We start from the raw sequence: 27352 nt of genomic DNA, 5'->3' as shown, positions 1-27352 counted from the left end.
ATTTTACATAAAAAAGTCATAATGTTACGAGCAAATATTGCAATATTACTGAGACAGAAAGAATATGAATTTTCCCCCCCCCAATTTTACGAAAAAAGTTGACACATTTTGAGAAAAATACTGCTTATAGTTATTATTTTTTTGCATTTTTTGTTTGTAATTGAAGTGAGAAGTGAATTATATTTATATAGCGCTTTTCTCTAATGACTCAAAGCGCTTTACGTAGTGAAACCCAATATCTAAGTTACATTTAAACCAGTGTGGGTGGCACTGGGAGCAGGTGGGTAAAGTGTCTTGCCCAAGGACACAACGGCAGTGACTAGGACGGCGGAAGCGGGGATCGAACCCGGAACCCTCAAGTTGCTGGCACGGCCACTCTACCAACCGAGCTATACCGCCCATATTGGTTTTTAATCTTCATTATTTACTTCAAGTTATTACAGTATGTCTCTATATACGTATTTATTGAATTTTTTCAATAAATTGTGGCCTAAGGAGGTGCATTTCAATTTCTTACACACACTTGTTATTTCATATGTTGGCCTGAGGGGGGAGCACTTTTAAAAGTCAATGTGAAAAATCCCTCCTTTTTGGGCCCACCCTCATTTTGATAGATGTCACCACAAATGAGACATTGTCTATTAGATGCAATGTTATTGATTTATGTCATCACTTGTTCACACCTCCTCATATGGAAGATACTTTTCCTTCGTGTCTCAAGAAGGGTAGAAATACAAGAACACACACCCGCACACACACACACATGTATTTCTAACCTTCTTGAGACCTGAGAAAAATGCCTACGTCTTTAGGACCACCCTCACATACTATGCACATATAAAAAAGCTTGTTGTAAAAAATGAGTTGGAATTTCACAAGAAAAAGGTCACAATTTCACAAGAAAAACTTAGAATGTTGGCAGTATTATAATAAAAGTCGTCATTTTACTCAATGCAAGTCAAAATTTTACAAGCAGAACTGAACATGTGTGCAATATTATGATAAAAGTTGAAATTTTATCAATAACAGTCGCAATTTTACAAGAAAAGCTTAACATTTTGGCAACTTTATGAAAAAGACTTGTAATTTTACTCGACGAGACAATTTTATAAGAAAACTTTTGGCAATATTATAATAATAATCGGGAGTTTTACTTGGCAAAATTATGACAAAAGTCATAATATACCTAAAAAAATGTCACTATTTTACAAGAACAACAACAAAATTGGCCATATTGTGATAAGTCAGAATTTTATGTGACAAATGATAAAAAAAAAGTAATAATTTTACATTAAAAAAGTTATAATTTTACAGCCCTTTGAGACACTTGTGATTTAGGGCTATATAAATAAACATTGATTGATTGATTGATAAAAAAGTCGTAATTTTACGAGCAAATATTGCAATATTACTGAGACAGAAAGAATATGAATTTTTTTTCCCAATTTTACGAAAAAAGTTGACACATTTTGAGAAAAATACTGCTTATAGTTATTTTTTTGCATTTTTTTTTGTAATTGGTTTTTAATCTTCATTATTTACTTCAAGTTATTACAGTATGTCTCTATATACGTATTTATTCAATTTTTTCAATAAATTGTGGCCAAAGGAGGTGCATTTCAATTTGTTACACACACTTGTTATTTCATATGTTGGCCAGAGGGGGAGCACTTTTAAAAGTCAATGTGAAAAATCCCTCCTTTTTGGGACCACCCTCATTTTGATAGACGTCACCACAAATGAGACATTGTCTATTAGATGCAATGTTATTGATTTATGTCATCACTTGTTCACACCTCCTCATATGGAAGATACTTTTCCTTCTTCATGTCTCAAGGATAGAAACACACACACACTCTCTCACACACACACACACACACACACACACACACACACACACACACACACACACACACACACACACACACACACACCTCTTGGCTGTTGTAAAGCGGCACAATCAACACGAGTCAAAGATCCTCCATCAGACAGGAGTGCTGCTCGGTAGTTTAGTGTGTGACATTTGTGACTGAGGCCGGAGGTAGACTGAGCCTCTCAGCACAGTGAGTACATTGAGTCAGAGTGAGAGTCGGCACCTCCCAGTAAAATAAATAAGAAGTGTACGCGTCCACAAGACCACGCTTCTTCTTCACCATGAAAGGTGTCTTTGTGGCGCCGCCTGGTAAACTCTTGCTTTCTTCACGTCTCCACACTTAGTGGATTGTCACGCAGACGTCGCACTCAAAGCATTTATTATTCCCAATAAACCCACACAGGGCGCACACACCCCCCCCACACACCCTCCGCCAGGCCCACAATGCGGCCTTGTTGGCCTCTGGTGTGGACGTGAACCTTCTCAGCTGCTCGCGTCCAACAAACCCCTTTTTTTCTTTAAAGCCCCATTGAAGGAGAAAGTCCAGGAAAATATGTCACTAGCTGACGTTTTGCAACCTTTGATGAAGCAGATATCATTGCAAGATCTTATTCTGAAAGGAGCATTTCCCTCACAAACCCTGATACAACGCCTAAAGCAGTGTTTTTCAACCTTTTCCGAGCCGAGGCACAATTTTTTGATTGAAAAAATCCTGAGGCACACCACCGGCAGAAAACATTAAAAAATTAAACTCGGCAGCCGACATTGACAGTAAAAAGTCATTCTCACAATTATTGGATATGAATTCAAAACAGTGTTTTAGTTCTTGTCTGGCGCTCCTATTTTGTTGATTGTCATGTACGGATGTACTTTGTGGACGCCGTCTGCTCCACAGTAAGTCTTTGCTGTCGTCCAGCATTCTGTTTTTGTTTACTTCGCAGCCAGTTCTAGTTTAGTTTTGCATAGCCTTCCCTAAGCTTCAATGCCTTTTGTTTATTTTCGGTTTAAGCATTAGATACCTTTTTTACCTGCACTCTGCCTCCCGCTGTCGTCTGCATATTGTGATGGCGACAAATCGTGTTCCTGACGTCCACAAAGCAATTAACTACCTGCTGCCACCTACTGGTGTGGAAGAGTGTTACACGGTTACTCTGCCGAGCTCTAGACCGCACCGACAATAATTACTGGTTTGCAAAGAATATTTTTTAACCCAATTAGGTGAAATTACATCATTTCCCACGGCAAACCAAACAATATCTCACGGTACACTAGTGGTTGAAAAACACTGGCCTAAAGGATCTAAATTTATATAGAAGTATTATTCCCCCCAAAACGGAACACAGGTGACACTGTCTAATGCTAGCCTTTGAGAACCAGGAAGTAGTCATCTAGCTAACGTATAGAAAAAAACAACAAAAATATGGTGCCTAATTTTTTTTAATACTTTTCTTTATGCCTTTTAAATGAACAGAACGGAAGCATACCCCGCCAAAATGTAAAACAAATGGTTGAGTACTGTCTGGCTAATTTTACGTTCAAGAACAAGGAAGTAGCCAGCCTAGTAATGTACAGAAAAACATACAAAAATATGGCACTTAATAATAGTTTTTTTTTTAATTTCATTTAAGGAATTTTTTTGCCCTTTAAATTACCAGATGCATTCCCCCCCAAACGGAACACATATGGTAATGTCCTGTTTGTCTTTATTATCTTATATATATATATATATATATATATATATATATATATATATATATATATATATATATATATATATATATATATATATATATATATATATATATATATATATATATATATATATATATATATATATATATATATATATATATATATATATATATATACCATGCAGGAAGTAACCTGCTAGCAAATGTGCAGAAAAAACAACAAAAATATGGCGCTTAAGAAAAAATGTTTTTGCTTTTATTTAAAGGAACTTTTTCCCTTTAAATTAACAGAAGCATTCCAACCAAAACAGAACACAGATGACACTGTCTAATGCTAGCGTTTGAGAACCAGGAAGTAGTCATCTAGCTAACGTACAGAAAAAACAACAAAAATATGGTGCTTCATTATTATTTTTTTATACTTTTCTTTATGCCTTTTAATTGAACACAACGGAAGCATACCCCGCCAAAATGTAAAACAAATGGTTGAGTACTGTCTGTCTAATGCTACGTTCAAGAACAAGGAAGTAGCCAGCCTAGTAATGTTCAGAAAAACTAACAAAAATATGGCACTTAATAATTGTTTTTTTTTTATTTTAAGGAACTTTTTTGCCCTTTAAATTGCCAAATGCATTACCAGCCCCAAAATGGAACACATATGGTAAAGTCCTGTTTGTCTAATGCTAACGTACAGAAAAATCAACAAAAATATGTCACTTATACCCTTTTGGGGTACAGTACAATACAATTCATTTCAAAATGCACCCACCAAAAAGCCATTTATAATTTAGTACCAACAAGTTGACATTTATAACGAAGGAATCTTTAAATCCACTAATTCAGTCTCAAGGTCTTATTATTCAAATTGGATGAAAAAGTTGCATGTTGAAGATCTGCAATAATGTCATCACACATACTGTACATACACAGCTCTACACCAAAAATATATGACTAATGTGAATTCCTGTGTGCTAAAAATATACTAAGCATAACGTAGCTACATTTAGCTTGAAACACTTTTTAAAAATGTTTAAAGAATACATTTATTTTATAAAGCTATCAATCTCACTTGAGATGACCATTTGTCTCTCTTAATAAAGGTTTACTTCTAGTGTTATGTCTATGAGAAGTAGTGGAATGATCTGGCAGAGTCTAGAATTTAATCTGTGTACATAATACCGTGGAATCTGACTGTAGCTTCACAAGATTGTACTCATAAAAAATAGGATTTGAGGGAGCATTAAAGTTTGCCCGTGATATAACACGTGTGACTTTCTTCTGAAATGGGATACATGTTACACCGTACGATGTTGCAATAGTTTACATGCGCTTCAAATACAGTCCGATACAGAATTGCAAGAGCGTTAAGAGGAAGAAAGTGCCTCAATTTTGAAAGTGGACCGATATATTTAGATCATTTATTTGTTAAATATTCAATACGGCTTTTGAGCCCATCTACGTATACACTTCTAAAACTTGTTGCTCATCCTCTGTATATTCAGGTTCAAAATTATAAGGTTCTACATGGTAACTGTTAAATATTGTATATATGATATAAACACATAATATAATATATCAGTATATATCATATACTCTGCATATATTATGTAAATATTCCATATACATGTTATATTTTATATTGCTACTACGGTACATTTTTAGTCAATTTTATACCTGCATTGTCCTTTCCATCTTTACACTTTCCATTCTTTGTAACTGAGCTACTGTGTAGAACAATTTCCCTTGTGGATCAATAAAGTTTGTCTAAGTCTAAGTTCTGATCGTCATTTGTCCCAAAGTAGTCTTTGTTGTCCATCTACATATACACTTCTAAAACTTGTTGCTCATCCTCAGTATATTCAGGTTCAAAAATATAAGCTTCTGATCGTCATTTGTCCCAAAGTAGTCTTTGTTGTTGCTCATGAAGTCTGCCATGATTAGTAGTGTTGTTGAAGGAAATAGCGAACGTTGTGATGCGTTTGTGGAATTAATACACTTAAAATGAGCAAAATACGCAAACATTACATGTTATTATGAATGTGCCCGATACTACATGACATATATACTTGCAGTGATGATGATGGTGTTTGATGTTGTTAGAATTTTGAGAGTAGACCGACATATTTAGATAATTTATTCGTTAAATATTCAATACAACTTTTGAATCCATCTACGTATACACTTCTAAAACGTGTTGCTCATCCTCCGTATATTCAGGTTCAAAAATACAAGGTTCTGATCATCATTTGTCCCAAAGTAGTCTGTTGTCTCTCATGAAGTCTGTCATGATTAGTAGTATTATTGAAGGAAATAGCGAACGCTGTGATGCGTTTGTGAAATTAATACACTTAAAATGAGCAAAATACGCAAACATTACATGTTATTATGAATGTGCCTGATACTACATGACATATATACTTACAGTGATGATGGTGGTGTTTGATGTTTTTAGAATTTTGAGAGTAGACCCACATATTTAGATAATTTATTCGTTAAATATTCACTACAACTTTTGAATCCATCTACGTATACACTTCTAAAACTTGTTGCTCATCCTCCGTATATTCAGGTTCAAAAATACAAGGTTCTGATCGTCATTTGTCCAAAAGTAGTCTTTGTTGTCTCTCATCAAGTCTGCCATGATTAGTAGTGTTGTTGAAGGAAATAGCGAACGTTGTGATGCGTTTGTGGAATTAATACGCTTAAAATGAGCAAAATATGCATATATTACGTTATTATGACACATTACATATATACTTACACCGATGATGGTGGTGTCTGATGTTTTAGATCGCTTTATAGGTGGAATAGAGAGACTTTTATTGGCTCCATTGTTGGCTGACTTTTTATTGAATAGTTCGAATGCATGAACAACATAAAAACATGTGTTCTTGTCTTAAATAAGGATTGTGAATGATAGACACAATTCCATAAAAAAGTGCAGTTCCCCTTTAACTACACATGTATGTTACTAATGTTACCTCGTCTGTACACTCAATAAGTCATTTCTGATGACCACAGCTTGACCCTGGAACAGACCATTTCCACGCACATTATCAACAGTGGTTCACTTCTTCTTACACTTGTACTTCACTTAAGAGAGAAAATAGATGATTGTTGTTTACACATGTTAATATTCAAAGTCCAAAACTGCTTTATATTATAATAAATATTTTTATTTCCTATGTTGGAATTCGACCAGCGTCTGCCTTTTATGTTCCAATAAAAAAGTAAACAATGAAAACTAAAATGAGTAATACTTATTACATCAGTACCATCTATATATAGATTGCACTAATTACAAACAATAACAACATTACCCAAACAAACTTTTTTTAAACGGACGTGTCAAACAAAATGAACACTTCAATGACATACACGACAATCGTAAATAAATCAAAATGTTTGGTTGTCGGTAGGGATGTCCGATAATGGCTTTTTGCCGATATCCGATATTGTCCAACTCTTTAATTACCGATACCGATATCAACCGATACCGATGGAATTAACACATTATTATGCCTAATTTGGACAACCAGGTATGGTGAAGATAAGGTTCTTTTTTTAAAAATTAATAAAATAAAATAAGATAAATAAATTAAAAACATTTTCTTGAATAAAAAAAAGTAAAACAATATACCGGTAAAAACAGTTACATAGAAACTAGTAATTAATGAAAATGAGTAAAATTAACTGTTAAAGGTTAGTACTATTAGTGGACCAGCAGCATGCACAATCATGTGTGCTTACGGACTGTATCCCTTGCAGACTGTATTGATATATAATGTAGGAAGCAGAATATTAATAACAGAAAGAAACAACCCTTTTGTGTGAATGAGTGTAAATGGGGGAGGGAGGTTTTTTTGGGTTGGTGCACTAAATGTAAGTGCATCTTGTGTTTTTTATGTTGATTTAATACAAATATAAAAAATAAAAAACCGATACCGATAATTTCCGATATTACATTTTTAAGGCAATTATCGGCCGATATTATCGGACATCTCTAGTTGTCGGTTAGGTTGTTGCTTCGTTTTCACTACTTTGGACGGTTAATGTGACGTCACAAAAGAGAACACGTGGTGACGTCACAACTGCCTTAACGACTCAGAAGGCCAAAACAAACATGAAAGTGAGCTCCACTGTTCGGGCGGTTATAAAAAGGTGTCAATTTGTAAAGTCTTCATTCTCATACATTTTTTTTAAAAAAAAACAATAAACAAGTGATAGCAGTCGAGCAGTAAAACAGCGGGGTGAACCTGTTAGGTTTTTGGGTGGTCCACACTAAAATAACTTTTTAAAAGTACTTCATATTCCAGAAAAGTACACAGTATTAACATTTTAATTTGAGGGTCTTGAACGCACCGCACAGCTGGCACTGGCCGGTTTGATTAACCGTTAAAACATCAAAGCCTTCATATTCAAAAATAGTAACGACGAGCAGACATTTTAAGCGTTTTTATGTACCTTTCTGCGGGTTCTGGGCAGCGTTCCTCCGGAGTAGGCGAGCGTCTTGTAGTTGTACACCCCGGAGGAGAAGTCTCTCGCCGGGGGGCGGCTGTCCGAGCCCGAAGGCGGCGAGTGGACGTCGTTCTCCGGGGACGTCGCTCCGTTGGAGTGAACCATCTTCCGCCTGCGGAACGTCATGGCGCGGCTACGAGTCGGCTTCAAGTCCGCCACAAAGAGTGGAAATTCCCGCCCGGTAGGAAGCGCAGCTCTGTCCGAAACTAAAGTGACTGATGAGGGAGAAGTTGTTGTCTCAACGTGGGGACTTCACAAGCTGAGGGGGGCGGGGCTTAGTTGTCTCCTGGCCAGCGCAAAGTGGGCGGGGCTCAATTATAACGTCCCTCGTGTTGCGTTGGGGACACCTCGGATATTTAACACTTATTTTCATAATGCAAAAATGCTCGTACAAATTCCCCTAAAGGACAGTTATTTTTATAAAATTATATGAAATTTTTTGTTTTTAGAAAAGTAAAACATTAAAAAAACTGTCTAGATGTAATAGAGTTCAGACTTAAAAACAAAACATTACTATTGTATTGAAAATCTGAGAAGTTAAACGGATGAAATGGCGCCCTCTGGTGACAAAAAAAAATCATCGCAACGATGTGTATCTTGGCTGAATTAGGGATACAAATGAGGCCAAAAGTGCTGACGTCTGGTGGTTTTTATTAAATAGAATTATACATTCTTTTACTTGGGGCAGTCACAAGAGCATGTAAGTGAATATTCTAGAACGATTTGACTTGATAAGAGCTTTTAAATAGTAAACATATTTTATTATAACGTCCCTCGTGTTGCGTTGGGGAAACCTCGGATATTTAACACATATTTTCATAAACAGTATGGATTTACTGCAAAATGCTCGTACAAATTCCCCTATAGGACAGTTGTTTTTTATCAAATTATACGAAATTTCTTGTTTTTAGAAAAGCAAAACATAAAAAAACCTGCCAAAATGTAATAGAGTTCAGACTTAAAAAAACAAACATTACTATTGTATTTATTTTATGACTATAAAGAACGGAACCTTAGAAGTAAAAGGGATACAATGGCGCCCTCTGGTGACAAAAAACACGATCGCAACGATGTGTATCTTGGCTGAATTAGGGACAAAATGAGGCCAAAAGTGCTGACGTCTGGTGGTTTTTATTAAATAGAATTATACATTCTGTTACTTGGGGCAGTCACAAGAGCATGTAAGTGAATATTCTAGAACAATTTGACTTGATAAGAGCTTTTAAATAGTAAACATATTTGATTATAACGTCCCTCGTGTTGCGTTGAGAACACCTCGGATATTTAACACGTTTTCATAAACAGTATGGATTTACTGCAAAATGCTCGTACAAATTCCCCTATAGGACAGTTATTTTTTTTATCAAATTATACGAAATTTCTTGTTTTTAGAAAAGCAAAACATAAAAAAACCTGTCAAAATGTAATAGAGTTCAGACTTAAAAAAACAAACATTACTATTGTATTTATTTTATGACTATAAAGAACGGAACCTTAGAAGTTAAAGGGATACAATGGCGCCCTCTGGTGACAAAAAACACGATCGCAACGATGTGTATCTTGGCTGAATTAGGGATAAAAATGAGGCCAAAAGTGCTGACGTCTGGTGGTTTTTATTAAATAGAATTATACATTCTTTTACTTGGGGCAGTCACAAGAGCATGCAAGTGAATATTCTAGAATGATTTGACTTGATAAGAGCTTTTAAATAGTAAACATATTTAATTATAACGTCCCTCGTGTTGCGTTGGGGACACCTGGGATATTTAACACATATTTTCATAAACAGTATGGATTTACTGCAAAATGCTCGTACAAATTCCCCTATAGGACAGTTATTTTTTATAAAATTATATGAAATGTCTTGTTTTTAGAAAAGCAAAAACCTGTCAAAATGTAATAGAGTTCAGACTTAACAAACATTACTATTGTATTTATTTTATGACTATAAAGAACTGAACCTTAGAAGTTAAAGGGATACAATGGCGCCCTCTGGTGACAGAAAACATGATCGCAACGATGTGTATCTTGGCTGAATTAGGGAGAAAATGAGGCCAAAAGTGCTGACGTCTGGTGGTTTTTATTAAATAGAATTATACATTCTTTTACTTGGGGCAGTCACAAGAGCATGTAAGTGAATATTCTAGGACGATTTGACTTGATAAGAGCTTTTAAATAGTAAACATATTTGATTATAATGTCTCTCGTGTTGCGTTGAGGACACCTCGGATATTTAACACGTTTTCATAAACAGTATGGACTTACTGCAAAATGCTCGCACAAATTCCCCTATAGGACAGTTATTTTTGATCAAATTATACGAAATTTCTTGTTTTTAGAAAAGCAAAACATAAAAAAACCTGTCAAAATGTAATAGAGTTCAGACTTTAAAAAACAAACATTACTATTGTATTTATTTTATGACTATAAAGAACTGAACCTTAGAAGTTAAAGGGATACAGTGGCGCCCTCTGGTGACAGAAAACATAATCGCAACGATGTGTATCTTGGCTGAATTAGGGACAAAATGAGGCCAAAAGTGCTGACGTCTGGTGGTTTTTATTAAATAGAATTATACATTCTTTTACTTGGGGCAGTCACAAGAGCATGCAAGTGAATATTCTAGAACGATTTGACTTGATAAGAGCTTTTAAATAGTAAACATATTTGATTATAACGTCCCTCGTGTTGCGTCGGGGACACCTGGGATATTTAACACGTTTTCATAAACAGTATGGACTTACTGCAAAATGCTCGCACAAATTCCCCTATAGGACAGTTTTTTTTTTTATCAAATTATACGAAATTTCTTGTTTTTAGAAAAGCAAAACATACAAAAACCTGTCAAAATGTAATAGAGTTCAGACTTAAAAAAACAAACATTACTATTGTATTTATTTTATGACTATAAAGAACTGAACCTTAGAAGTTAAAGGGATACAATGGCGCCCTCTGGTGACAGAAAACATGATCGCAACGATGTGTATCTTGGCTGAATTAGGGATACAAATGAGGCCAAAAGTGCTGACGTCTGGTGGTTTTTATTAAATAGAATTATACATTCTGTTACTTGGGGCAGTCACAAGAGCATGTAAGTGAATATTCTAGAATGATTTGACTTGATAAGAGCTTTTAAATAGTAAACATATTTAATTATAACGTCCCTCGTGTTGCGTTGAGGACACCTCGGATATTTAACACATATTTTCATAAACAGTATGGATTTACTGCAAAATGCTCTTACAAATTCCCCTACAGGACAGTTATTTTTTTATAAAATTATATGAAATTTCTTGTTTTTAGAAAAGCAAAACATAAAAAAACCTGTCAAAATGTAATAGAGTTCAGACTTAAAAAAACAAACATTACTATTGTATTTATTAAATAACTATAAAGAACTGAACCTTAGAAGTTAAAGGGATACAATGGCGCCCTCTGGTGACAGAAAACATGATCGCAACGATGTGTATCTTGGCTGAATTAGGGACAAAATGAGGCCAAAAGTGCTGACGTCTGGTGGTTTTTATTAAATAGAATTATACATTCTGTTACTTGGGGCAGTCACAAGAGCATGTAAGTGAATATTCTAGAACGATTTGACTTGATAAGAGCTTTTAAATAGTAAACATATTTAATTATAACGTACCTCGTGTTGCGTTGGGGACACCTGGGATATTTAACACATATTTTCATAAACAGTATGGATTTACTGCAAAATGCTCGTACAAATTCCCCTATAGGACAGTTTGTTTTTTTTATAAAATTATATGAAATGTCTTGTTTTTAGAAAAGCAAAAACCTGTCTAAATGTAATAGAGTTCAGACTTAAAAAAACAAACATTACTATTGTATTTATTTTATGACTATAAAGAACTGAACCTTAGAAGTTAAAGGGATACAATGGCGCCCTCTGGTGACAGAAAACATGATCGCAACGATGTGTATCTTGGCTAAATTAGGGATAAAAATGAGGCCAAAAGTGCTGACGTCTGGTGGTTTTTATTAAATAGAATTATACATTCTTTTACTTGGGGCAGCCACAAAAGCATGTAAGTGAATATTCTAGAACAATTTGACTTGATAAGAGCTATTAAATAGTAAACCAATTTGATTATAATGTATCTCGTGTTGCGTTTAGGACACCTCGTATATTTAACACGTTTTCATAAACAGTATGGACTTACTGCAAAATGCTCGTACAAATTCCCCTATAGGACAGTTATTTTTTAAATAAAATTATATAAAATGTCTTGGTTTTAGAAAAGCAAAAACCTGTCTAAATGTAATAGAGTTCAGATTTAAAAACGAAACACTACTATTGTATTTATTAAATAACTATAAATAACTGAATCTTAGAAGTTAAAGGGATACAGTGGCGCCCTCTGGTGACAGAAAACATGATCGCAACGATGTGTATCTTGGCTGAATTAGGGATAAAATGAGGCCAAAAGCGCTGACGTCTGGTGGTTTTTATTAAATAGAATTATACATTCTGTTACATGAGGAAGTCACAAGATAATTTAAGTGAATATTCTAGAATGATTTGACTTGATAAGCGCTTTTAAATAGTAAACATATTTAATTATAACGTCCCTCGTGTTGAGTTGGGGACACCTCGGATATTTAACAGGTTTTTATAAACAGTATGGACTTACTGCAAAATGCTCGTACAAATTCCCTATAGGACAGTTATTTTTTTAATACAATTATATAAAATGTCTTGGTTTTAGAAAAGCAAAAACCTGTCTAAATGTAATAGAGTTCAGATTTAAAAAACAAAACACTACTATTGTATTTATTAAATAACTATAAAGAACTTAACTTTAGAAGTTATAGAGATAAAATGGCGCCCTCTGGTGACAGAAAACATGATCGCAACGATGTGTAGCTTGGCTGAATTAGGGAGAAAATGAGGTCAAAAGTGCTGACGTCTGGTGGTTTTTATTAAATAGAATTATACATTCTGTTACTTGGGGCAGTCACAAGAGCATGTAAGTGAATATTCTAGAATGATTTGACTTGATAAGAGCTTTTAAATAGTAAACATCTTTAAAAAGGACAACATTATTGGCTGCACAAACATCCTTCTGGAGCCTGAAAGATGTCCTTCATGTAAACACACATCATGAACATGAACACACACACACATGATAATAATTAGACAAATACTGTTCCACCAAACACTCGTTCATCAACATTCAGTCCTCAGCTCCTGGTCCTTTCCAAACATATTATTATTTTGTATTAATAATACAGTTATTATAGGATATCTGTGGAGCCACAACAACAACAACAACAACAACACAACTACAAGTTTTTGCACAGCTCCCAGTGTGTCGACCCGAGCCAGACAAAAGCAAACGAAAAGGCACCTTCTCTAAAGCACATTTAGATCCTACATGGCGTTGTATATTTAGAAAATAACATTAAAGTCAGTATATATACAATAATCAAGTATGTGGGGTCTGGCAACTGCAGCATCAATTGTATTCTGTTAAAATGTTTTTAATAATGAAAAAGTGGGAAAATATGGCAAATTCCTAACATTAAGCCCACATTTTTTTTGTATTTTTAAAACAATTATCAAATCAATAAAAAAAAAATGTATCCGTATGATTTTTTGATTCAGATGATCTGATTGGCTGTGAGAAGTCACATGGTTGTAAATGGCGATACATTCACTTTTATGGCATCTTATTTTTCTTATGTTCATTTCTGATTTGTAACAAAAAATGAATATATTAAGCCCTGGATTTTAGTTGTTATAAATCTATTTTTAGGAATACTACTAACTTTATGGTGCTGTTTGCTAAACAGTCTGCTTCTATTTGTAGTTGAAGAATCCTGACGACTTGGCCTGAGGAGCCATCAACATGCTCGCTTGGTTCTTGTGTGTGATGTGGATCTGAAAGCACAGAGCAAACCTTTCATGAGAAAATATAATTACAAGTAGACAAAAATATAAAAACAAGTAGACAAAAATATAATAACAAGTAAATAAAAATATAATAACAAGTAAACAAAAATATAATAACAAGTAAATGATAAATAAATGATAAAACTTGTATAGCGCTTTTCTACCTTCAAGGTACTCAAAGCGCTTTGACAGTATTTCCACATTCACACACACATTCACACACACATTCACACACTGATGGAGGGAGCTGCCATGCAAGGCGCTAACCAGCAGCCATCAGGAGCAAGGGTGAAGTGTCTTGCCCAAGGACACAACGGACGTGACTAGGATGGTAGAAGGTGGGGATTGAACCCCAGTAACCAGCAACCCTCCGATTGCTGGCACCACCACTCTACCAACTTCGCCACGCCGCCCCCGTAGACAAAAATATAATAACAAGTAAACAAAAATATAATAACTAGAAAAAAATCTAATAAGTAGACAAAAATATAATAACAAGTAAACAAAAATATAATAACAAGTAGACAAAAATATAATAACAAGTAAACAAAAATATAATAACAAGTAGACAAAAATCTAATAAGTAGAAAAAAATCTAATAACAAGTAGACAAAAATCTAATAACAAGTAGACAAAAATATAACACCAAGAAAATAAAAATATAATAACAAGTAGACAAAAAACATAATAACAAGTAGACAAAAATATAATAAGTTGACAAAAATATAATAACATGTAGACAAAAATATAACACCAAGAAAATAAAAATATAATAACAAGTAGACAAAAAACATAATAACAAGTAGACAAAAATATAACACCAAGAAAATAAAAATATAATAACAAGTAGACAAAAATATAACACCAAGAAAATAAAAATATAATAACAAGTAGACAAAAATATAACACCAAGAAAATAAAAATATAATAAAAAGTAGACAAAAATATAACACCAAGAAAATAAAAATATAATAACAAGTAGACAAAAATATAACACCAAGAAAATAAAAATATAATAACAAGTAGACAGCGTGGCGAAGTTGATAGAGTGGCTGTGCCAGCAATCGGAGTGTTGCTGGTTACTGGGGTTCAATTCCCACCTTCTACCTTCCTAGTCACGTCCGTTGTGTCCTTGGGCAAGACACTTCACCCTTGCTCCTGATGGCTGCTGGTTAGCGCCTAGCATGGCAGCCATCAGTGTGTGAATGTGTGTGTGAATGTGGAAATACTGTCAAAGCGTTTTGAGTACCTTGAAGGTAGAAAAGCGCTATACAAGTATAACCCATTTATCATTTATTTAGACAAAAAACATAATAACAAGTAGACAAAAATATAATAAGTTGACAAAAATATAATAACAAGTAGGCAACAATATAATAACAAGTAGACAAAAATATAAAAACAAGTAGACAAAAATATAATAACAAGTAGACAAAAATATAATAACAAGTTGACAAAAATATAATAAGTAGACAAAAATATAAGTTGACAAAAATATAAAAACAAGTAGACAAAAATATAATAACAAGTAGACAAAAATATAATAAGTAGACAAAAATATAATAACAAGTAGACAAAAATATAATAAGTAGACAAAAATATAAAAACAAGTAGACAAAAATATAAAAACAAGTAGACAAAAATATAATAACTAGTAGACAAAAATATAAAAACAAGTAGACAAAAATATAACAAGTAGACAAAAATATAATAAGTTGACAAAAATATAATAAGTTAAAAAAATAATAAGTTGACAAAAATATAATAACAAGTAGAAAAATATATGAAAACAAGTAGACAAAAATATAAAAACAAGTAGACAAAAATATAATAACAAGTAGACAAAAATATAATAAGTTGACAAAAATATAAGTTGACAAAAATATAAAAACAAGTAGACAAAAATAAAATAAGTAGACAAATATAGAATAAGTTGACAAAAATATAATAACAAGTAGACAAAAATATAATAAGTAGACAAAAATATAAAAACAAGTAGACAAAAATATAATAACTAGAAGCCAAAAATATAAAAACAAGTAGACAAAAATATAATAAGTAGACAAAAATATAAAAACAAATAGACAAAGTAGACAAAAATATAAAAACAAATAGACAAAAATATAAAAACAAGTAGACAAAAATATAATAACTAGTAGACAAAAATATAAAAACAAGTAGACAAAAATAGAATAACAAGTAGACACAAATATAATAACAAGTAGACAAAAATATAATAAGTTGACAAAATATAATAAACTAAAAAAATAATAAGTTGACAAAAATATAATAACCAGTAGACAAAAATATAAAAACAAGTAGACAAAAATATAATAACAAGTAGACAAAAATATAATAACAAGTTGACAAAAATATAAGTTGACAAAAATATAAAAACAAGTTGACAAAAATATAATAAGTAGACAAAAATATAATAACAAGTAGAAAAAAATATAAAAACAAGTAGACAAAAATATAAAAACAAGTAGACAAAAATATAAAAACAAGTAGACAAAAATATAATAACAAGTAGACAAAAATATAATAAGTTGACAAAATTATAATAACAAGTTGACAAAAATATAATAACAAGTAGACAAAAATATAATAAGTTGACAAAAAGAAAAACAAGTAGACAAAAATATAATAACAAGTAGACAAAAATATAAAAACAAGTAGACAAAAATATAATAAGAAGTAGACAAAAATATGAAATCAAGTAGACAAAAATATAATAACAAGTAGACAAAAATATAATAAGAAGTAGACAAAAATATGAAATCAAGTAGACAAAAATATAATAACAAGTAGACAAAAATAAGAAGTAGACAAAAATATAATAAGTTGACAAAAATATAATAAGTAGACACAAATATAATAAGTAGACAAAAATATAATAAGAAGTAGACAAAAATATGAAACCAAGTAAACAAAAATATAATAACAAGTTGACAAAAATATAATAACAAGTAGACAAAAATATAATAACAAGTAGACTATAATATAATAAGAAGTAGACAACAATATAATAAGAAGTAGACAACAATATAATAAGAAGTAGACAACAATATAATAAGAAGTAGACAACAATATAATAAGAAGTAGACAACAATATGAAACCAAGTAGACAAACACAGGTGTGGTTGGTACTGTACCGACCGTGCACGGCGGCTGCATCCACGGTTCCCCGTCGATCTGCATCGGCAACGCTTTCTTGGTCCTGACATGACAGAATGGAAAGTGTCATTATTAGTTTGTCTGTTAGCAGGACTGCACTAAAATGATTGAAACTTTAGGAGGTGAAATGACTGCAAGTCTGGACAAAAAAGTAGTCTATGCTAATGTGTCTAGAGACTATTAGCACGTCAACAACTAGCTTATGTAAATGTAGGCTTTGTGTGTAAACGGCTAATCTGCTGCCTCCTTCTTGTCAGAGCGTGATTAGCGTAAGTGCACAAACTGAGGTAGTCAGGACCGTGTGACAATGACGAGTCGTCACCCTCTCTGGCCGACGGGCGAGTCAAAGCGTGTCTTTGTCACCTGATGGTGAGCTGCGACGTCTTGGCGAGCCTCACGGCGCTCTTCAGGCCCGTGTAGATCTGACCCATCTCCATGGCGCCCTCCAGGCCCACCACCTCCAGTCGGCGGTCGCTCAGGTCTGCGAAGCAACCACAGAAATGAAACTTCCAGCTTGTTTGCTGCCATCTTGTGGCCGTGTAGTGATCCTGCGTCAGTTTAGTAACGCATCGATGCAACTTCTTCATCTCATTGGCAGGTGTACCTAATGCAGTGACTAGAGTTATCCCGATACCAACATTTTGGTACCGGTACCAAAATGTATTTCGATACTTTTCTAAATAAAGGCGACCACAAAAAATATCATTATTGACCACAAAATCTTAGGGTACATTAAACATATGTTTATTATTGCAATTTAGTCCGTTATTCTTAAGTCCGACATAACCACTGTCTAGTTGCACCACATTAAAACAGTGACTTCCTGTTCAGTGCAAAGCAAGCTTCAAAATAAAGCACCTGGGTTCTGCCATAGAAATGAACACAATGCACACATGTATTAATGTTTTAGATGATTAATCACAGGAAGTAAAGCTTTGAAGCCAAGAAGTCAAGATAGGGTGGTCTCGATAACAATATTTTGGTACCGGTACCAAAATGTATTTTGATATTTTTCTAAATAAAGGGGCCCACAAAAAATGGCATTATTGGCTTTATTTTAACAAAAGATCTTAGTGTACATGAAACATATGTTTATTATTGTAATTTAGTCCTTAAATAAAATAGTGAACATACTAGACAACTTGTCTTTTAGTAGTAAGTAAACAAACAAAGACTCCTAATTAGTCTATGCAGTAACATATTGTGTCATTTATACACCTATTATTTTGTCTACATTATAAAGGACAAGCTGTATAAAATGGATTATTAATTCACTTGTTCATTTACTGTTAATATCTGCTTATTTTCCGTTTCAACATGTTCTATCTACACTTCTGTTAAAATGTAATAATCACTTATTCTTCTCTTCTTTGATACTTTACATTAGTTTTGGCTGATACCACACATTTAGGTATCGATCCGATACCAAGTAGTTACAGGATCATACATTGGTCATATTCAAAGTGTCCAGGGACGTATTTACTGAGTTTATAAACATAACATGAGTTTTTAAAAAAGGAAAAAAGATTTACTGACAATAAAAAATATCAATGTAATCATAGTAGTATCGACTAGATACACTCCTGTACTTGGTATCATCACAGTGGATGTCATGTGTAGATCCACCCATGGCATTTATTTACATTGTGACGCCGGTGAGCTATTGTATCCTCCTACGGTGTGCAGTGAAGCATGTTTAGCTATTCCTCGTCCTCCAGTGATAATGATACTTGCGAGAAACCTACTTTGTCGCCATGGAGGCAATGATTAGTGATTTAGAAGTAGCTAAAACACTGCCGAGTGCAGATGGCCATCTTAAAGCAGCTCTTCCTGAGGGTGTTTCAGTGTTATAACTTCACCTTTATCTTTACTTTTTACACCAAAATGCGTCCATTCTCCCTTTTCTGTCTACACACTGTGTCTGCTTGTAAGTACTCTGTGTGTGCGCTGCCCAACATGCTCCTCTGCTCGTAAAACTAGCAATGTCACAACAAGACGACGCGCCGTCATGCCAGTTAAAAAGAGGGGAGGTGGGGGTGGGGGGGCGTTACTTTTTAGAGGCGGTATAGTACCGAATATGATTCATTAGTATGGCGGTACTATACTAGTACCGGTACTACCCTCGTAGTGACCCACCTAAAAGGAGTCCAAATACCTTGACCGGTCACTTTGAGGACTTCCGGGTCCACGATGACGTCGGGCTCGTCCTGACCGCTCGGCCCCTTAGCGTCCCCCTTTTTGGTCTCGCCCCACAGATTGGAGCCGCCGTGCATGCTGGGAATGTTAAGGACGGCCACGCCCTCCAGGGAGAAGGCGCCCAGGTCCAGAGGAGTCCCGCAGCACTGGGGACAGAAAGACGCCATGATGGTGTGGCCTTGTGGCTAAAGTACCAATGATAGTCACACACACACACACCAGGTGTGGCGAAATTATTCTCTGCATTTGACCCATCACCCTTGATCAACCCCCTGGGAGGTGAGGGGAGCAGTGAGCAGCAGCGGTGGCCGTGCCCGGGAATATTTTTTGGTGATTTAACGCCCAATTCCAACCCTTGATGCTGAGTGCCAAGCAGGGAGGTAATGGCTCCCATTTATATAGTCTTTGGTATGACTAGGGTTTGAACTCACAACCTACCCATCTCAGGGCGGCCACTCTAACCACTAGGCCACTGAGTGGTGCTGATTTTTACCGTGGCGGTCTCACCTCCATGCTCAGACTCTCGCTGAGCTTCTTGCAGGAGGCCGAGATGGTCTCCGAGGTGGCGAACTCAAAATACCACAGCTTGTTCTTCATCCTGCACACGTTACAAAAAAAATAGTTTTTAATGCCGCCGGTCCTCCACGCCAATGTGGTGCAGATGTCACCTGCTGTTAAACTTCTGTGGATGCTTCTCCCTCATCATGTGGAAGCGGTGAGCGATGGAGGCGTCCTGTGTGGCGGGGACATTTAACGACACGCGTCAGTCAAACAAAAACACATGTTTTTCAACCTTTTTTGAGCCAAGGCACATTTTTTTTGCGTTGAAAAAATGCGGAGGCACACCACCGGCGGAAATCATTCAAATTCATTAAAGAGACAACCACAGGTAATGACTTGTACACATAGGTAAATGCGTTAGGACTGAAATGGGACAAGCTGGCAGCTGCGACAACAGATGGTTGTCCAAATCTGACGGGGAAAAATGTTGGACTTTTAAAGAGGATGCAGGATAAAGTGACAGAAATTGACATTTTTGCATTGTATTATACACTACCGTTCAAAAGTTTGGGGTCACATTGAAATGTCCTTATTTTTCAATGAAGATAACTTTAAACTAGTCTTAACTTTAAAGAAGTACACTCTATACATTGCTAATGTGGTAAATGACTATTCTAGCTGCAAATGTCTGGTTTTTGGTGAAATATCTACATAGGTGTATGGAGGCCCATTTCCAGCAACTATCACTCCAGTGTTCTAATGGTACAATGTGTTTGCTCATTGGCTCAGAAGGCTAATTGATGATTAGAAAACCCTTGTGCAATCATGTTCACACATCTGAAAACAGTTTAGCTCGTTACAGAAGCTACAAAACTGACCTTCCTTTGAGCAGATTGAGTTTCTGGAGCATCACATTTGTGGGGTCAATTAAACGCTCAAAATGGCCCGAAAAAGAGAACTTTCATCTGAAACGCGACGGTCTATTCTTGTTCTTAGAAATGAAGGCTATGCCACAAAATTGTTTGGGTGACCCCAAACTTTTGAACGGTGGTGTATATCAGGAAGTGTTGTGTAAGACAGTGTTCAAAATAAAACCATCAAAAGCAATCTGCTTTTGTATAAAGTTAAGTTAGGCTAAATGAAATTATTATTATTATTATTATTATTATGGGGCGGCGTGGCGAAGTTGGTAGAGTGGCCGTGCCAGCAATCGGAGGGTTGCTGGTTACTGGGGTTCAATCCCCACCTTCTACCATCCTAGTCACGTCCGTTGTGTCCTTGGGCAAGACATTTCACCCTTGCTCCTGATGGCTGCTGGTTAGCGCCTTGCATGGCAGCTCCCTCCATCAGTGTGTGAATGTGTGTGTGAATGGGTGAATGTGGAAATAGTGTCAAAGCGCTTTGAGAGCGCTTTGAGTACCTTGAAGGTAGAAAAGCGCTATACAAGTATAACCCATTTACCATTATATTATTAGGGATGTCCGATAATGGCTTTTTGCCGATATCCAATATTCCGATATTGTCCAACTCTTAATTACCGATACCAGGGTTTCCCACACATTCATTTATTTGTGGCGGCCCGCCACGAAAGAATTACGTCCGCCACAAATAAAATTAAAAATTAAAAAATGTAAAAATTTAAAAAACTTTTTTTTTTTTTTGTCCTCTCCAGCTTCTCAGGCAAATCATATAGTTGATGTAGATGCCCATATCGGCTGTTCAGATTTACTTTGCAAAAGAGAAGTGTAGGATACTTCTCTTGTTGCCTTATTTGTATTTGACTTTATTAAATGTATTTATATTAGAAACACAACATGTGTATATAACAAAGGATGCAAAGTCTGCAGGCAGTAGGAAACACATGGTTAAGTGTAGGGAGTAAAAGTGATGGCAGTCTAAAGTTCAAGATTTTTGGAGCTCTTTGTTCAGTGGATCAGATGTTTGATGAAGCTCTGTGTCTATCTACCACCACTACTGTTTTCTGTTTATTTGTTACTGACTGTGGCAGGACACCTCTGCCTCTGTTTCACTTTATGTTGCTGGTAAATAATATGGTTGTAGTAGTAGGCTAAAGTTAAATTATTTAGTATGCACTAATTAAAGGGGCAGAGCTTTAAGAGACATTTCAGCTTTTATATTTTATAAGATATATTTTTTGTAAGAACCACAATTAATAAATATATTTCAGTGAATAACTTATTGTTCAAATCTGTATATAAATATGTACATAAAGTGTTGTAATTATATTGTAAAATGGATGGATGGATGGACGTTTAAAACAAAACTGTTATTATTATTGAGTAAGTATACATTTTTTTGAGCCTTTTTAGAGAAAATCAAATCATTGTAGTAAATTATGCAAATTACTCGATGATGTCATGGTGACCACGCCCATAGCCACGCCCCCACCGCCACAGGTATCTTGGCCGTTTATGGGAAACACTGGATACCGATATCAACCGATACCGATATATACAGTCGTGGAATTAACACATTATTATGCCTAATTTGGACAACCAGGTATGGTGAAGATAAGGTCCTTTTTAAAAAAATTAATAAAATAAAATAAGATAAATAAATTAAAAACATTTTCCTGAATAAAAAAGAAAGTCAAACAATATATAAACAGTTACATAGAAACTAGTAATGAATGAAAATGAGTAAAATTAAGTGTTAAAGGTTAGTACTATTAGTGGACCAGCAGCACGCACAATCATGTGTGCTTACGGACTGTATCCCTTGCAGACTGTATTGATATATATTGATGTATAATGTAGGAACCAGAATATTAATAACAGAAAGAAACAACCCTTTTGTGTGAATGAGTGTGAATGGGGGAGGGAGGTTTTTTGGGTTGGTGCACTAATTGTAAGTGTATCTTGTGTTTTTTATGTTGATTTAATTAAAAAAAACAAAAAAAAACAAACAAACACGATACTGATAATAAAAAACCCGATACCGATAATTTACGATATTACATTTTAAAGCATTTATTGGCCGATAATATCGGCAGTCCGATATTATCGGACATCTCTAATTATTATTTATCTTACGGTATATCAAAAATAATTTGAGCAAAATTTAATTGAAATATTGTTGGTGTGGCCCTCCAGCAGTGCTCAGGTTGCTCATGCGGCCCCCGGTAAAAATTAATTACCCACCCCTGATCTAGAGGGCGCTTGAAAAAATGCGGAGGCACACCACCAGTAGAAATCATTAAAAAACGAAACTCAGTTGACAGTAAAAAGTCCTCGTCGCAATTGTTGGATATGACTTTAAAGCATAACCAAGCATGCATCAATACAGCTCTTGTCTCAAAGTAGGTGTACTGTCACATCACCATCTCACTTATTTGGAGTTTATTACTCTTTTCCTGTGTGTAGTGTTTTAGGTCTTGTCTTACGCTCCTATTTTGGTGGCTTTTTCTCTTTTTTTGGTATTTTACCGTAGCAGTTTCATGTCTTCCTTTGAGCGATATTTCCCGCACCTACTTTGTTTTCATCCTTCTTTGTGTGGACATTGTTGATTGTCATGTCATGTTCGGCTGTACATTGTGGACGCCGTCTTTGCTCCACAGTAAGTCTTTGCTGTTGTCCAGCATTCTGATTTTGCTTACTTTGTAGCCAGTTCAGTTTTAGTTTAGTTCTGCATAACCTTCCCTAAGCTTCAACGCCTTTTCTTAGGGGCACTTACCGTATTTTTCGGACTATAAGTCGCATTTTTTTTCATAGTTTGGCCGGGGGTGCGACTTATACTCAGGAGAGACTTATGTGTGAAATGATTAACACATTAGCGTAAAATATCAAATAATATTATTGATCTCATTCACGTAAGAGACTAGACGTATAAGATTTCATGGGATTTAGCGATTAGGAGTGACAGATTGTTTGGTAAACGTATAGCATGTTCTATATGTTATAGTTATTTGAATGACTCTTACCATAATATGTTACGTTAACATACCAGGCACCTTCTCAGTTGGTTATTTATGCCTCATATAACGTACACTTATTCAGCCTGTTGTTCACTATTCTTTATTTATTTTAAATTGCCTTTCAAATGTCTATTCTTGGTGTTGGCTTTTATCAAATACATTTCCCCAAAAAATGCGACTTATATATGTTTTTTTTCCTTCTTTATTATGCATTTTCGGCCGGTGCGACTTATACTCCGGAGCGACTTATAGTCCGAAAAATACGGTAAATACCTGCTGCCACCTACTGATATGAAAGAGTATTACACGGTTACTCTGCCGAGCTCTAGACAGCACCGACACTCAACAACAACACATTATTTGCAGACTATAATTACTGGTTGACAAAAAATATGTTTTACCCCAAATAGGTGAAATTAGATCATCTCCCACGGCACACCAGACTCTATCTCACGGCACAGTAGTGTGCCGCGGCACAGTGGTTGAAAAACACTGCTGTAACAAACAACAACAAAATGGCAGTCCTAATTGACACTAGTCGGTTACCCACAAATTTAAAAAAATGTAATCTTTAATTACACACGTTAGCCAGACTTAAGCGAAAATGTTTATTGCTCATGTCTTACGTCGCTCTCCAAGAACCAGGAAGTAGCAAGCTCGTTAACGAAAATATGGCGTGCCGCAATTTTTATATTTTTATTTGAGCAACTTTTTGTCTTTTGAATCATAACAAAGCATTTCCCCCCCACAACAGAACGCAAATGGTAATGCTAATGCTAATGCTAACATACAAAAACCAAGGAGTAGCCTGCTGGCTAATGTACAGAAAAACTAACAAAAATATGGCGCCTCAAAAATGTTCTTTTTTACTTTTATTTGACCATTTTTTTGCGCTTTGAATTGACAGAAGCATTCCCCCAAAAATTTAACACAAAAGTTAAAGTCCAGTCTGTCTAATGCTAACGTACAAAAACCATAGAGTAGCCTGCTAGCTAATGTACAGAAAAACTAACAAAAAAATGGTGCCTCAAAAAAAAATGTGAGGAACTTTTTGCGCTTTAAATTGACAGAAGCATTCCCCTAAAATGAAACACAAAAGTTAAAGTCCTGTCTGTCTAATGCTAACGTACAAAAACCATGGAGTAGCCTGCTAGCTAACGTACAGAAAAACTAACAAAAATATCGGGCCTAAAAAAAAATGTTTTACTTTTATTTTAAGGAACTTTTTGCGCTTTAAATTGACAGAAGCATTCCCCAAAAATGAAACACAAGAGTTAAAGTCCTGCCTGTCTAATGCTAACGTACAAAAACCATGGAGTAGCCTGCTAGCTAATGTACAGAAAAACTAACAAAAATATGGCGCCTCAAAAATTGTTTTTTACTTTTATTTGAGCATTTTTTTGTCTTTTGAATCACAACAAAGCATTCCCCCCACAACAGAACGCAAATGGTAAAGTCCTGAATGTCTAATGCTAACGTACGAGAATCAAGGAGTAGCCTGCTAGCTAATTTACAGAAAAACTAACAAAAATATGGTGCCTCAAAAATGTTTTTTTTACTTTAATTTGAGCAACTTTTTGCGCTTTGAATTGACAGAAGCATTCCCCCAAAAATGAGACACAAAAGTTAAAGTCCTGTCTGTCTAACGCTAACGTACAAAAACCATGGAGTAGCCTGCTGGCTAATGTACAGAAAAACTAACAAAAAAATGGTGCCTCAAAAAAAAATTTGAGGAACTTTTTTCGCTTTAAATTGACAGAAGCATTCCCCTAAAATGAAACACAAAAGTTAAAGTCCTGTCTGTCTAATGCTAACGTACAAAAAACATGGAGTAGCCTGCTAGCTAATGTACAGAAAAACTAACAAAAATATCGGGCCTCAAAAAAAATGTTTTACTTTTATTTTAAGGAACTTTTTGCACTTTAAATTGACAGAAGCATTCCCCCAAAAATGAAACACAAGAGTTAAAGTCCTGCCTGTCTAATGCTAACGTACAAAAACCATGGAGTAGCCTGCTAGCTAATGTACAGAAAAACTAACAAAAATATGGCGCCTCAAAAATTGTTTTTTACTTTTATTTGAGCATTTTTTTGTCTTTTGAATCACAACAAAGCATTCCCCCCACAACAGAACGCAAATGGTAAAGTCCTGAATGTCTAATGCTAACGTACGAGAACCAAGGAGTAGCCTGCTAGCTAATGTACAGAAAAACTAACAAAAATATGGTGCCTCAAAAATGTTTTTTTTACTTTAATTTGAGCAACTTTTTGCACTTTGATTCGACAGAAGCATTCCCCCATAAATGAGACACAAAAGTTAAAGTCCTGTCTGTCTAACGCTAACGTAAAAAAACCATGGAGTACCCTGCTGGCTAATGTACAGAAAAACTAACAAAAATATGGTGCCTCAAAAAAAAAATTTTGAGCAACTTTTTGCGCTTTAAATTGACAGAAGCATTCCCCCAAAAACGAGACACAAAAGTTAAAGTCCTGTGTGTCTAATGCTAACGTCCAAAAACAAAGGAGTAGCCTGCTAGCTAATGTACAGAAAAACTAACAAAAATATTGCGCCTCAAAAATATTTTTTTTACTTTTATTTGAGGAACTTTTTGCACTTTGAATTGACAGAAGCATTCCCCCAAAAATGAAACACAAATGGCAAAGTCCTGTCTGTCTAATGCTAACGTACACAAACCATGACGTAGCCTATATGCTAACATGCAAAAAAAGTTTTAAAAAATTAAATTTTTAAATTTTTTTTACATTAGAGGTCTGTACGCCGCAGAATGCTAGAGTCAACCAGTCCAAAACAAAATGTTTGTGTAAATGGACACGTGTCCGACAAACAAAAACAAAACGACTGTGGTCAACGACACGCGTCTTTGCGGAGGCTCACCACGCCAATGGAGAAGTAGTTGTTGATGATTTCGTACGGCACGGGGTCGCCCTTCTCTTGGTCCTCCTCCGTGATGACCTGCACGCTCCAGCGGTCCATCAGAACCTGGGAGCTGCCCTCGATGTCCTTCAGGATGCGACTCAGGTCTTCACCGTCGTAACCTGCCACGGGAAAACTGTTTTATTTTGAAATAAGATTCCACTTCTTGTTTACCATCAACCAGGAAGTACCGTATTTTAAAGTAAATTAATAATTTTTACATTCTTTTTTTTTTACACATTATAATATCATGGTGTGTCCAGGATGAGTGGAATGTGTTGAAGGTGGAATGGTTCAAAACGGAGGAAGTTTTAAAAATTTTGAATGGGAAAAATGTCCCGGAAAACCCGGAATTCTGGAAAATCTGGAAATGTTTGGAATTTGTCAAGGGAAAGCCCGCGATTCCCAAATAGGCTGAACAGTTTGAAGTTGGAACGCTTTGACAAGAAAAAGAAAAAGAAGTAGAAGAAGAGAAAGAAGAAGAAAAACAAAAAGAAGAAAAAGAAGAAAAAGAAGAAGAAAAACAAAAAGACAAAGAAGAAAAAGAAGAAGAAGAAAAACAAGAAAAACAAGAAGGAGGAGGAGGAGGAGGAGGGGGGGAGGAGGAGGAA

At 35.1% G+C, this 27352-nt stretch overlaps 2 protein-coding genes across 3 annotated transcripts in view; both read right to left on the bottom strand.

Annotated features, from left to right (window-relative positions):
* The window catches only part of tamalin (trafficking regulator and scaffold protein tamalin), a 36444-nt gene extending 28061 nt beyond the window's left edge, over nt 1–8383 (bottom strand). Inside the window, exon 1 of the mRNA XM_062052510.1 lies at nt 8029–8383. Within this exon, the coding sequence (XP_061908494.1) occupies nt 8029–8208 (180 nt within the window). The 5' untranslated portion in view covers nt 8209–8383. The remainder of the gene's footprint in view (nt 1–8028) is intronic.
* Nucleotides 8384–12522: 4139 nt separating this feature from the next.
* Nucleotides 12523–27352, bottom strand: part of dgkaa (diacylglycerol kinase, alpha a) — a 99479-nt gene continuing 84649 nt past the window's right edge. For both annotated transcript variants that reach the window (XM_062052508.1, XM_062052509.1), the window contains exons 20-26: nt 26703–26863; nt 20041–20105; nt 19880–19970; nt 19332–19518; nt 17540–17657; nt 17159–17219; nt 12523–13987 (exon numbers count right to left, since the gene is read on the bottom strand). In XM_062052508.1, coding sequence (XP_061908492.1) covers nt 13907–13987; nt 17159–17219; nt 17540–17657; nt 19332–19518; nt 19880–19970; nt 20041–20105; nt 26703–26863 — 764 coding nt within the window. In that variant the 3' untranslated portion in view covers nt 12523–13906. The remainder of the gene's footprint in view (nt 13988–17158; nt 17220–17539; nt 17658–19331; nt 19519–19879; nt 19971–20040; nt 20106–26702; nt 26864–27352) is intronic.

Source organism: Entelurus aequoreus, linkage group LG07 (genome assembly GCF_033978785.1).
Source record: "Entelurus aequoreus isolate RoL-2023_Sb linkage group LG07, RoL_Eaeq_v1.1, whole genome shotgun sequence".
Classification (NCBI taxonomy): domain Eukaryota; kingdom Metazoa; phylum Chordata; class Actinopteri; order Syngnathiformes; family Syngnathidae; genus Entelurus; species Entelurus aequoreus.
The sequence above is the reverse complement of the archived record's forward strand: the minus strand, read 5'-3'. Positions and strand labels throughout refer to the sequence as shown.